The sequence below is a fragment of the Hemicordylus capensis genome, chromosome 5 (genome assembly GCF_027244095.1).
Source record: "Hemicordylus capensis ecotype Gifberg chromosome 5, rHemCap1.1.pri, whole genome shotgun sequence".
Lineage (NCBI taxonomy): Eukaryota > Metazoa > Chordata > Lepidosauria > Squamata > Cordylidae > Hemicordylus > Hemicordylus capensis.
The window spans coordinates 220613474-220625932 of record NC_069661.1 but is presented as its reverse complement, the minus strand read 5'-3'; the positions used below and the strand labels follow the sequence as shown (position 1 = coordinate 220625932).

Genomic DNA, 12459 nt, shown 5'->3' with positions numbered 1-12459 from the left:
CCACACACACAAGGCAATGCATCTTCCACTCCCAGAATGGAACAGCCTAGAAAGTAGCTCTCAACACTATCCTTTAAGGGAGTGGTTCCCAAAATGGGAGCCTCCAGATGTTGCTGAACTACAGCTCCCATCATCCCCAGCCACAATAAATTGTAGCTGGGGCTGATGGGAGTTGTAGTTCAACAACATCTGGAGACTCTCAGTTTGGGAACCACCGCGTTAGGGGATGTTAGACAATGCCTCCTGCATTGCCTAAAGAATTGTTGGAACAGCATCACTACTATCACAAATACTAATAGCAGGTACGTTTCGTGCAGTGCAAACAACAGGAAACAAAGGAAGGAGGGAAGGTGCTGCAACTCTGTACAACAGGCCAGTCACACCTTCTTTGGTGGTTCGCTTTCCCAACTACCTGTACTGTCTGTATTGGACCACAAAACATACCAAGACCCTTAAGATTAATCCAGCATTAATCATTTTCTGATTTGTCTAGGGAGTTTTCATTGTCTAAAATATTGCAAGAGGCCCAGAACACCCTCTCTCTCTGGTGATGGGCATATCCCATCATCTACTGCATTGTGTATGAATACAGATCCACTACAGTTGGCAAAGAATTTGGTTATGGCAGCCTGTGTTGTGGTGTGGATTCATTGCACTGGACACTGTGAGGCCCCAAGCTCTTCCCCTCATGAGGCCCCTTCACAGTCAGTGCCATTCAACAAATAGTTGTGTTTAGGTTGGGAATTGTACTAATACCAAAATGTACTAATAAATAAATAAATAAATAAATATAGTCTTTACAACTATTCCTTGAGGAACCTTTTGAAAAATGTTCAGATAGGTAGAGGATGACACTATAAGACAAAGTAAGAGGTGTGCTTTTGTTTTAAGCACAGAACTGATCCACATCCAGAAGACAGAAAAAAAGTTCAGCAGCAAGTTGCAGCCAGAAATTAGCAATGCAGCCAAGGGGGCATTGTAAACAAAGACACTTAAGACGCCAGATGGGGTTCTCAAATCAGGATCTCCAGCAGCCAGGACCAGGTAGGTACCTTAAAGCACCATGAAGGCAACTCTCAGGCAGATGGAGTTATTAGCTTTATCCTCTCTGCACGGTGACACTATCTCAGTGATGGCCAGATAAAAGAGGATACTGCTACTCAGCAGTCCAGTAAGAGCAGTTGATCTGGGTAACCAATAAGGGTTTGATGAGCTCGATAAATCAGTTGCTTCTGGCTTGGTTCCCCAACCTGAGCAACACACTGTCAGCAGCTATAGCAGACTCTTCTGCTTCACCTATCTGATGGAAAAAGACTCTCAGCACAGTTTTGTTATGTCCCTGCCTCTGGCCCTTCTGATCCTGAGTCATTTGCTCTAACCAACCCTGACCTTGCCCATTCAGATCACCACCTGCTGAAAGCAGATCCCCCTGCTCAAGGCTGACAGGATGGGAGAATGGGAACAGGATGGGAGAAGGGACAAATGACAAATTCACACAGATCTAAATATGTGGGATTCACAGAACTTCTGGAGAATTCCTAGCATCACAAGAGAAACTTCTTCCCTTTCATAATGAGATGTGTGTGCTCACACACAGCGCTAACTCAACAGATACACAAAACGCATAAAGAGACCTTGAGCCCCTAGGATGTTACTGTATGGGCACGAAACCTAAAAGTTTGTTTAGAAATAAAATATTCTTGTATTTTCCTGTCTCCAGCTGGCATGTAGGACTGTTGCTCTGTGCACTGTAGTTTGTGCATCATGCCCAGATTGTCGTGCAAGCTGCAGTGCCCTATAGGGAAGTGCAAAGTGCCAAACCAGTCCGGTCTGGCACGGGGGGGGGGGGGGTTTGTAGCTTTAAGGGCGGCTCTTCCCCCTCCAGCGCTGTGTTTTTTGACAAAGTTTCTGGTGCTGCAGCGTTCCTCCCTGCCGCCCCTGCCCCCGTCGTTAGCCTGCCAGAGCCGAAGTAAGGAACAAGCAGGCGCCCGTTCCGGCGCGTGTGCACACCCGCCGCCGCACACTACTAGTACTACACCCCCACCCGTAAAGCTACAACCCCTCTCCGTGCCGAACCGGCTTGGAACCAGACCGGTTCAGAGGCCTCCAGCATGGCCTCCGAACCGGTTCGGGCACATCCCTAGTGCCCTATTTGCATGTGCCATGTGTATAGCCAAACAATCTACCTGCACATGTGTATTCAGATAATGAGGTACAACAACACAAAACCAGACAATACATGGATAGGGAACCACAGTAGCACTGCTATGTGTACATAAAAGCAGGATGGCGACATATGTCAGTGAGTCTTTATGAAAGTGCCAAATCTGTCCCAGCATAAATAGAGCACATCTGCCATTTAACACAGCTTGAAAGGAACCACTTAGGTCAGACATTATGCAGCAGCTATTTCTTTCCCTCCCTCCACCCAGGACTATGAACAATAAGTCCTCAATTCGTATAGCAAGCATGATCCGATTTGTCCCAATCCCAGCTCAAGCAGCTTTATGCCACCGCACTAACAAGATCAGTACTGGCCAAACAGGGTTTATCCAAGCTGATCAGAGATGGATTAGATAATGAAACCCTAACTGCATAAAGCTGTCTGCTGCAGCAAGATATAAACAGTAACAAATAAGAAATTTATGGCACATTGCCCCCCAAACAAGCCAATGTCCCAAATTATTGCTTCCAGACTGCTGACACAGCCTTAGAGTTAAAATATATTGTACCTACAAACAGCATTTTGTATAGCTGTTTAAACTGTTTGATGTATCAGCTATTGCATGCTTCTACAGTGTCAACTACACGCTAATGTGGCAAAAGTAGATTAGAAGTCACCACAGGAGTAGCAACCCATTGTAACCTTTAAATGAATATATGCAGTATCTACAGAGCATGTAAATTTTTGAGTTTCAATGGCAAGAGTTCCATACTGCGGGCTATAAGAAGTTAAGTGTTTGCTAATAAACACATATTAGGACTCAACCAGCTGGGTTAGTGCTGAACTGTGTCTGGGATCTTTGTCACATAAGACCAATACCTGACAAGAGCCATACCATCACTGTCATTAAAACCTACAAATGTAGAGATATAAATGTCATAACTACTGTGATGCACAGAAGAGCATACCAATGACCAAAAGCACTCACACACTCATTGCCTGTGGAAAGGGAGTGGTATTATATACATATCTAACCCACACTAGATTTATGCCACCTTTAGTAATGACTCAAGCCACCTAATGGCACAGCAGGGAAATGCTTGACTAACAAGCAGAAGATTGCCAGTTCGAATCCCCGCTGGTATGTTTTCCAGACTATGGGAAACACCTATATCGGGCAACAGAGATATAGGAAGATGCTGAAAGGCATCATCTCATACTGCGCGGGAGGAGGCAATGGTAAACCCCTCCTGTATTCTACCAAAGAAAACCACAGGGCTCTGTGGGCGCCAGAAGTCGACTCACCCCAGATCTGATTATTAAATCTGATTATTACTGGCAGTATATCACCAATGACAATTTTACCATAATGAATGAGGTAAAGTTCTTTATTTTTATTTTTTGTAAAGTTAATTCCTCTTCCTTGCTCCTCTGATAGCATATAAATGACCATACATGAAAAAACACAATTGGCTAGTTGGCCACATATATCTTAAACCTTTACCCTTACATACTCAGGCAAGACCAGAGGAAATATTATTTGTATTACATTTATAAACCTCCCCATCCAAAGGCTTTGAGTGGTGTACAACAAGTTTAAAAAGACATAAAAGCACACACCATTTAAAACAGAGTGCTCAAAACAATATAAAAACAATTCAAAACCATTTAAAACCCATTAAAATACTTATAAAAACAATTTTAAAACCTTGGAAGGCCAGGCCAAACAAGTTAGTTTGGGGGGCTCTCTTAAAGGCCAACAGCAAGCCTAAACTGCAGATATCTGCCAGGAGTGCATTCCATAGGCCATAAGCAGCTACAAAAAAAGGCTGGGTTCCACGTCGCCACCAGACGTACTGGTGGTAACTGGAGATGGACTTCTCTAGATGACCTCAACATGTGATGGGGAACGTATAGAAGAAGGCGCTTTCTAAGAATTTTCTAAGAGAATTCACATGCTCTAAGAATAGAGAATGTGAATACAAACAAAAAGAATTGGAATGTTTGCCCTTAAAATAAATTTGAGAAAGATACCCGAGTTGAAAGACATATAAAGCTGTGCTTCAGGCAAGCAGGAAAAACAAGATGATCTGCACAATGATTTCAAACATGTAAACTATAACAATATGTAAGGCTATTGAAGCAGGGTACAAACTTCTAGAATATTACAGAATTTCCAACTTTACATCTATTCTCTCACACATCCCACCACATATGCTGGATACACATTTGGTTTCATGCAAACTAAGTTTTGTAAATTCAGTATTTTTAAAAGGTTAAAAAAATACCTGGAATTTTTTCCTATGGGTAGCAAATGGTGTCTTTTTTTAACATTAAAATCCTTAAGTTGTGATCATGGAGGCTGCAGTCACAGACCCATTTACATGCCTGTAAATGTTGTGTTACTTCAAAGATGCATATGAACAAAAGAATGGCTTCATAATAAAAGAAGAGTATTGAATGCCAAGTCTTCCAAAGCTCAGTAACTCAAAGCCTTTTATTTACATACATATCACTATCTCTGCAACACTAGTCAAACTGGGAGTCAGCATGGTGTTGGACTATGACCCGGGAGACCCAAGTTCAAATATCTGTTCAGCCACAAAACTCACTGGGTGACTCTGGACCAATCACTTCTCTTTAACCTAACCTACCTCACAGGGTTGTACCTAACCACATACACCACTCTGGGCTCCTTGGAGGGAGATATAAATGCAAAAACAATCAGATAAACTACTTGCACCAGTAATATACAGTTTCAGGCCTATTATATATACAGTAGAAGGGTGCTAAGACATAACAAACACTGAAATCCTTGCTATAAAGTCACTCATTTGAGGAATTTACAAATTCATTGTGGACTCTTGCTACCTTTTTCCCAGCTTTAGCAGAACTGCATGCCTATGTCTTACATGCATGAAATAATCACTAAAGGGCCATAGAGCAAACTTTTATATAAAGCCATCCCTCTGAAAGGTGAGCAATTAAGTCTTCAGTATCCAGTATAAACAAACTTTAAAAATAAAAGAAGAAATAACTAATCCCAGAGAGGTGCTGCATTAGTGGGAAACATCAAGACATCCCACCCCCATCATCTTGAGACCACCAACAAGAGCTATACAGGCACTCAGGAACTGGAGCAGAAAACAGCAGATCCAGAAGAATAAAATACACTTGTTTCAAAAGAGCGAGCACATTCAGTGTCAAGAACAGCAGAAAACATAAGAGGCCACCCACTTACTTGCCCAAGCAAAACTCAACAGCATACTATATCCCTCTTAATAAGTTAAGTTTAGTTTATTTTGAGCAGGGGTGTAGCTATAATTGAGTGGATGGGTTCAAAGATCCTAGCCCCCCAGCTCCACCACTCCCTATTTTCTTCATTATCTTCCTCACTCCAAGAGGCCGCTAGGGAGGGGGCGAACATGGGCCCCTTCTCCCCTAGCTACATCCCTGGTTTAAGAAACACCTTACAGCTCAGGAGGAAGCACAAACATCAATTACAGAAAACAAAAAATAAATTATTCTTTAACAATCTACCTAAAGCTCTAAATAGATTCAGAACAACAGACAGCCAGAGAAGAATATCTAACTTCTTTTTAAAAGGAACAGTTGTAGAAATGCCTCTGGAAACAAAGGACACCAGTGAGACACAATATTCTTTTCATCTTACTACAGAAAAATCTCCAGCAGAGTTTTCAAGAATTCCTACTCCTCGGTTTACCGATGGCTTCCATGCAGCAGTTTCAACACACATAACTGAAAGCAAGCTAAGTATCACTAGCAATCATATGCACATTGTCCAAAATATTGCATTCACTTCTTCCAGCAGGCTGCCTCATCATAATGTAATCCAGCACACAGCTGGATTAAGAGACCATCCAGCAGTGTGAGAAAGAAAGGTGCCACAAATAATATACCTGTATTTGGTTGAAATGTTCACTCAGTTAATTATCACTCATACTATGTTTGTTGTTAGAGCAAGTGCAAACTAAGCAGAGAGACCTTGGGACCTTCTAACTCACTGGATGGCTTTCTAGTGTCATCGTCTACTTCTGACCTGCAAGAATATGACCTCCTTCACAGACTAGCAATGCCTGCAATGCCTTTCTACATATTAAATGAACAACCACCATAAATAATGACAGTCTTCTTCATCCTTTCAAGGGCCAACCATCTTTTCCCTATTCACTAAAAATCTCAGGCTTAGTTTGCTTCACATCTTCTACTGAGTGTGTCTGTGCTCAAAACTGCTCTCCCCAGATTTATCCCAGTAATCGGCAATACAGCTGATGACACTGGGCAATGTCACTGACTAGGAAACCAAGTCCAAGTGCAGTTGCTAGGAAATGAATGCCTCATTTAAAAGATACTAACTTCCTTCATAACATTACTCACTATGTCTTCACAGTCATCATGAGAAAGCAGTTGCACTTTTTTAGAAGCAGATCAACTCGTTGAGGAGGACTGCACCTTCAGCTGCTGCTTGAAACAACAGGCTGCAACCAATTCCAGCCAGCAAATCTGTTCCTGAGGAAGGGGGAAAGACTATAGCTTGCACTGTTCCCAGATCTACAGTATTTGTGGGTAAGTCCTGTGGCCAACCACTTGACACATCAGGATGTGGTGCTTCCTTGCCAGCAATTCTTCCATTAGTCTCTGTATGTGTGGGTTGCACATATGCAAACAGCAGTTCAATAATGTTCCCAGAGAAATAAGAACAAAAAAGGAATAGCTTACCACTCATTCTCCTGAGCTGGACAGAGTGAAGAAAAGAATATTCTTATTAAAAGTGAAAGTGTTAGCCTTGGGCATTGGAGGGTACCTAAGGACTTCTACCTCAGATTGGCACAACAAGCTAAAAATACAAACAGATCCAAGACCCGCTATAAAAAGTTCTACATCTCATTAAAAAGGTACTAACTTCCTCCATAGTGTTTTGCATTTATAACATCACATTTTAATCACACATATACACTGCAAGTGAGAACAACTTGAAATAAACTACAAAAAAACCCAAGGTCATGGCCTTTGCTAGAAGACCGAAGACCTACCAATGGAATATTGATGGACACAGAATTGAGCAGGCCGCCTGCTTAACATACCTGGGGGTGGTCCTTCATGCCTCTGTCTTAAGAAGGGCCCATTGTGATCATGTTGCCCTAGCAGCACAGAGGGGCTCCACTGCCATCTTGAGGTACCTTCATGCTAGAGGCAGCCATTACATACCTGTAGCACTCAAACTAAATGAAGCCAATTATTAAATGGCGACCACCCAGGATCTCTATCCAATCTTGCTATACTGGAACATGTTCAATCTAAATTCTTGAGAGGGACCTTGCAAGTGCCTTGCTGTGTCTCCAATGCCACTCTATGGCTGGAAACTGGCATGATAAAATTAGAGACTAAAGTTTGGATGACAGTTCTCAACCACTGGCTCAAACTAGCTAGCCTTTTGTCCACAGGGCCTGGCTCCCCCTGCAGGACAACTTTCAATCCTCTTGGAAACGGGCAGTCTACAACAAAGTGGCTCAGCTGGGCTTCTCCCCGTCCCTTCTACTTGCTATGGGCTGGGACAAGGCGAAAACGGCCATGAAACAGAGGATTCTGGACATGGAACATAAGACAAATTTAAGTAAGGTGCCAGGCTTTCTGGTCCTGGACAGCCGTAGATTTATCGTCTCCCCCCTGCATATCTGGCACAATTGGAAATCTCAAGCCACAGAAGGGCGTTCACCCTTGCCCGGCGTCATGCCCTTCCCTCCACCATTCTGGAAGGCAAATAAAAGAAGATCCCACTCATGGAAAGGCTTTGTCTTTGTGACTCTGTGAAGATGGAAACCATAGAGCATGTGCTCCTCTCATGTCCCTTTTATAAAGACAGATGTGACAAGCTCAGATCTCCCCTGCTACTCAAATACCTTGGTCGCTCTAGTCAAGTCTACACCAAGATGCTGTTCTCAGGTTACAATCGGACTTTCACGTACAATGCTATCAGGTTCTGCAGGGCAGCGTGCAAGATCCACTGGGTCCTGATCACCAGTCAATATCTCTTGCAACAGATTTTTAACTACTGATCATTTTACTTGATTGCATAATTTTAATTTGCTCCTCTACTTCACATGTTAACTTTTATATGTTATCTTAACTATTTTATATTTTTAGATGCCCTACTTTTAAAGATTGTTGTATACTTACCCTTGTTTTATCTCTACTCTATTAATCTCCCTACAGCTCCTAGGATTATCCTGCTGTATCTTATTTTATTAATCACCCCACAGTTTTTAGAGTTGTATTTCACTAATCATAATAATCATAATAACCCCTGCTAACTGGGCAAAGAGGCACCTTTTACCGTGGTGATTCTCTTTATTTAGCAGGGGGAGAGTAACTGGCCCTATCCACCCCCAGCACAGTCCTTCCAGTGACTTTTGCTGGTGTGTGTCTTATGTTTCTTTTTAGAATGTGAGACCTTTGGGGACAGGGAGCCATCTTATTTGTTTTATTTCTCTTTGTAAACCACCCTGAGCCATTTTTGGAAGGGCGGTATAGAAATTGAATTTATTTATTATTATTATTATTATTATTATTATTATTATTATTATTTTATAGGCTAATTATAGCTATGGATTCACAGCATTTTAGGTGTATTTATCTGGTTTATAATAATTTTATTGAGCTTTATTTCATTGTATCTGTACTATATCCTGTGCTGGTCTTTGACCGTAATAAAGATGATTGATTGATTGATAATCACACAAATATTGAATGGAATGAAGCCATTCATTTCATTTTTATTTGTATGATATCTAGTCATTATAAGCTGCATAAAAGACAACTACAAGACATAGCAATAGTCCTTCTCTATCACTTAGTTGATGCTATGCAACTGATTCACCTTCAGTCACTTTCAGCTTCATTCATATATAGGAACTCACATTGCTAGCAATGACGAACAGTTCCACAAAGCACACAAGGCTCTTTCCCCTTCCATAAGCAATGACAGAGAAGGCCCACTTGCATGCAAAGATCTGCCTCACTGGACTCTGTAATAAGACTATCAAATAGTTCTTTTTCCAAGAGATGCTAATTAAGGAGCATGACCTATATCATCACAACTCCATAGATTAAAAAGGATACCCTTCTTCTCAGAGCATTTCCGCTCAATACAACTGCCTATGATTGACACAAAAGATGCAGGACATCCTCTCACTTTCTGATTTTTCAAGTTGGCACCTCTAGTGGATGTCTATGAATTTCAAGGTAATTATTCCCTCTCATCACAGTGGCAGAATCTGCAAATGCTAATAACATCAATCCTTATACGAGACAGTGAAAAGACTGAGGCCTATAGACCATGGGATTCTATACCCAAAAGTGCTCAAGGTTATGAAGGACTCATTTACACTCAACTTCCTTCAGAGCAGTTAATCCTTGTTGTGTTTGAGGTTGCCACAATTGTGGCAAGACTACCCACATTTGAACATTTACTGATTAAGTGGCAGTTGCCCTTGAATAGCTGCATTTAGATTTCATCTGAGCAGCACACCGGTTGACCTGGGCAAGCCATAAATGTGAATGAACGTTGTCTGGAAATTACAAGACAAGTGCCTCTTTTTTTCAAGGAACTGAAAACTTCAGCTTTGCAATCTCCAATTCTCCCTCATTTAACAGAACGCCAAAAATCACCTCATTTGCAGGGCAATCTTGGGCACGTCTATGAAACAAGTCACATCAGATTCAATAGGGCTTACTTCCAGGTAACTGAACAAAAAGATCACAGCCTTAAGGCACAGGAGACCTGACTGAAAGAGTTTCACAAACACCAGCTGTTTTTCTCCTATTCAAAGTATAAATAGAAGAAACAGAACTTCATTGTGTCAAATGTCAAAAGAAGGTGAGCTTCCCCATAGGAAGGTAATATAAATTAACTGGGGCTAACTCGTTGCAAGATCCTCCCACGGCACATCTGTCCCTGCAGTTCCACTTAAATAATATGAAAGTGAGGGGTTCCCAGCACGTGCACATGCACCCGAATCCATGCTCTGTGTAATGGAAGCACGTGACAAATCCACACGTCGGTTACACGCCATTTCCTACACAAGGAGTGTTGTGCATGTACGATGTCGCCCTCGCTGCTGCTGCTGCTGCACCTGAGGCAGGCCACGCAATCGAATCGATCTCCCTCAAGAGCAGCCGCTCCAGAGCTGGTAGATAAATAATACACGGCCTGCTCTGAGCCCTTCCTGTGTGGAGCCCCGAGAGGAGGTCCCGGCGGGCCCCCTAACGGGCGAGCCAGCAGCATCCTCCCACCCCGGGGCGGCTCTCTCTCCGCTCCGCAGCAAGGATGCCCTCCAGCCGCGCGCTTGGCACGCACATAGCCCCACCACCACCACCCCACGCGCGCGCGCGCGCACACACACACACACACACCCGGGGCCTCCGTGGCAGCGCTGGGCGGGAGCGAGCGCGCCCCTCAAGGCCGCAGGGGGGCCCGCCGGGGCGGGGATGGCGATGGCGGCGCCGTCCTCCTCCCTCCACCCCCCACGGCCACCACTACCTGCATGCCGCCGACACCGCCGCCTCCGTCCGCCTCAGCCTCTGTCCGCAGCCGTTTGCTCTGGCCGCTCTCGCCGCCTCCCTCCCCTCCTCCGGGCATGGGCTGCTCCAGCTCGGGCTCCCGCTTGACCCCTCGAGGCGCTGCTCCGCCGCCGCTGGACAAGAGCTGCTGCTGCTGCTGCTGCTGGATGCCCTCCGCCATCCGAGCCGGACCCCCGGCCGCCCCGCTTCCCCTGGGGGGAGCCGCTGCCGTCTCCGCCGCTCACGGTCACGACAACTCCTCGGTCGCGATAGCCCCGCTGCGGTGCTGAGGCCCAGTCGGGTCAAGACCCGTGAGAGGCGCCTGGACAACAAGGGTGTCTCCGGACAAGAGGAGCCGCCACAAGGGAGCTCGACACTGACTCGGGCCCGCCGGCCAGCGCCGAGAAGAACCGAGCAAGGAGATCGTGGCGGCCGCAGCAGCAGCAGCCGCCAGAGACTAGAGCGGCGGGTGGGGTGAGTGAGGCGGGTGGGGGGAACAGAGGAGAGGCCGAAGCCCCTCGGCAATCTCCGGAAACGCCGTCTAGGAGCGACGACACGACACCCCCTCCTTTCCCGCTCGGCAATCTTCGGGAATGGTGGGGACAGGGGAGGGAGGTGGGGCAAACTCTCCCCAAGGGGGTGGAGCCACAGAGGCCGGCTTGGGCGTGGATCGCCTGAAGGAGGCTGTTTTTCCTCAGTTCTGGAAGGAGGAGGGGAAGAGGGTGGGTGGTGGCTGCTGGTTACCAGCCCCAGGCTTTTTATTAGCCGCTTTGGAGCCAGTAACACTGGGCCCGCTCAGGCAGCCAGCCCCACCTCGTGTTCAGAGAAAACCGTTTCTGGGTTCTTTGTGGGGATGTCAAAGAATTCCCCTGGACGGGCTGCCTTTTCAGTGGTTTCCCCGCCCGAGGGCTTTTGCTGCCTATACATAGCAAAGCATCACTATCCTATCGAGTTCCTGAAGCCCATAGTCCTCCTGTGAGGCTTATTGCTCCCTGGGAAGGACGGCAGCTTCAGCGTTGCTTTCTAAAACGGGAGGTGGTGGTTCTGGGGAGAGAAGTCGTGACTTCTGGGTTCAGCAGTCCCAGCCCGGGGGGCGGCCAGCTGGTGGTGGAGCATGGAGGGTGTCTGGCGAACAGGGAGGAGGGGTGCAGTCCCCCCCTCAGACATTTGAGGAGTTTCTCGACTTATTATTTTCGTCAACTCCCCACCCCCGGTCGAACTTAAAAACCCGTCTCTCTCCCGGAAAAGTCTCTCCCCACCAGGAAAAAAACATTAAGTGAGGAGTTGGTTGCTCCTTAAGTAACCCTCTGTCTGCACTCTTGGCTGGCTATATAAAGGGAAAACACTTTGCACATGTTCAGTGGAGATCTAGAGCAGTAAGCCTCCCAGTGCTTGAAGTCATAAATTAGTTTATTGATACGGCTACACCAGGAAGGGGTTAAAAAGTCTATCCTGTCAAGTTTTGTTTTATTTATTTATTTATTTATTTATTATTCCTGAACTGCCCCATCCAAAGGCTCTGGGTGGTGCACAAATTTAACAAAAAATGAACACCATTTTTAACACACACTGCTTAAAACACTATAAAAACAATTTTTAAATAGTTCAGAACCACTGAAAACCAATTAAGTACAACCCTCTCTTTAAAAGCTCCAGCTTTCATGGGTCCCCATAGCAAACTGCCCTCCACGGACTCCCTCCTTTCTGTGTGGGCC

The 12459-nt window shown here is 45.1% G+C and overlaps 1 protein-coding gene across 7 annotated transcripts in view; it reads right to left on the bottom strand.

Moving 5' to 3' along the window:
- RBFOX2 (RNA binding fox-1 homolog 2) overlaps positions 1 to 11421 on the bottom strand; it is a 290850-nt gene extending 279429 nt beyond the window's left edge. For 2 of the 7 annotated variants that reach the window (XM_053253471.1, XM_053253469.1), the window contains exon 1: positions 10725 to 11417. In XM_053253471.1, coding sequence (XP_053109446.1) covers positions 10725 to 10925 — 201 coding nt within the window. In that variant the 5' untranslated portion in view covers positions 10926 to 11417. Of the gene's footprint in view, positions 1 to 10724 lie in introns of all 7 variants that reach the window. The other 5 variants (XR_008308092.1, XM_053253472.1, XM_053253468.1 and 2 more) reach the window with 5 other exon arrangements.
- Between the last annotated feature and the right edge of the window lie 1038 nt (positions 11422 to 12459).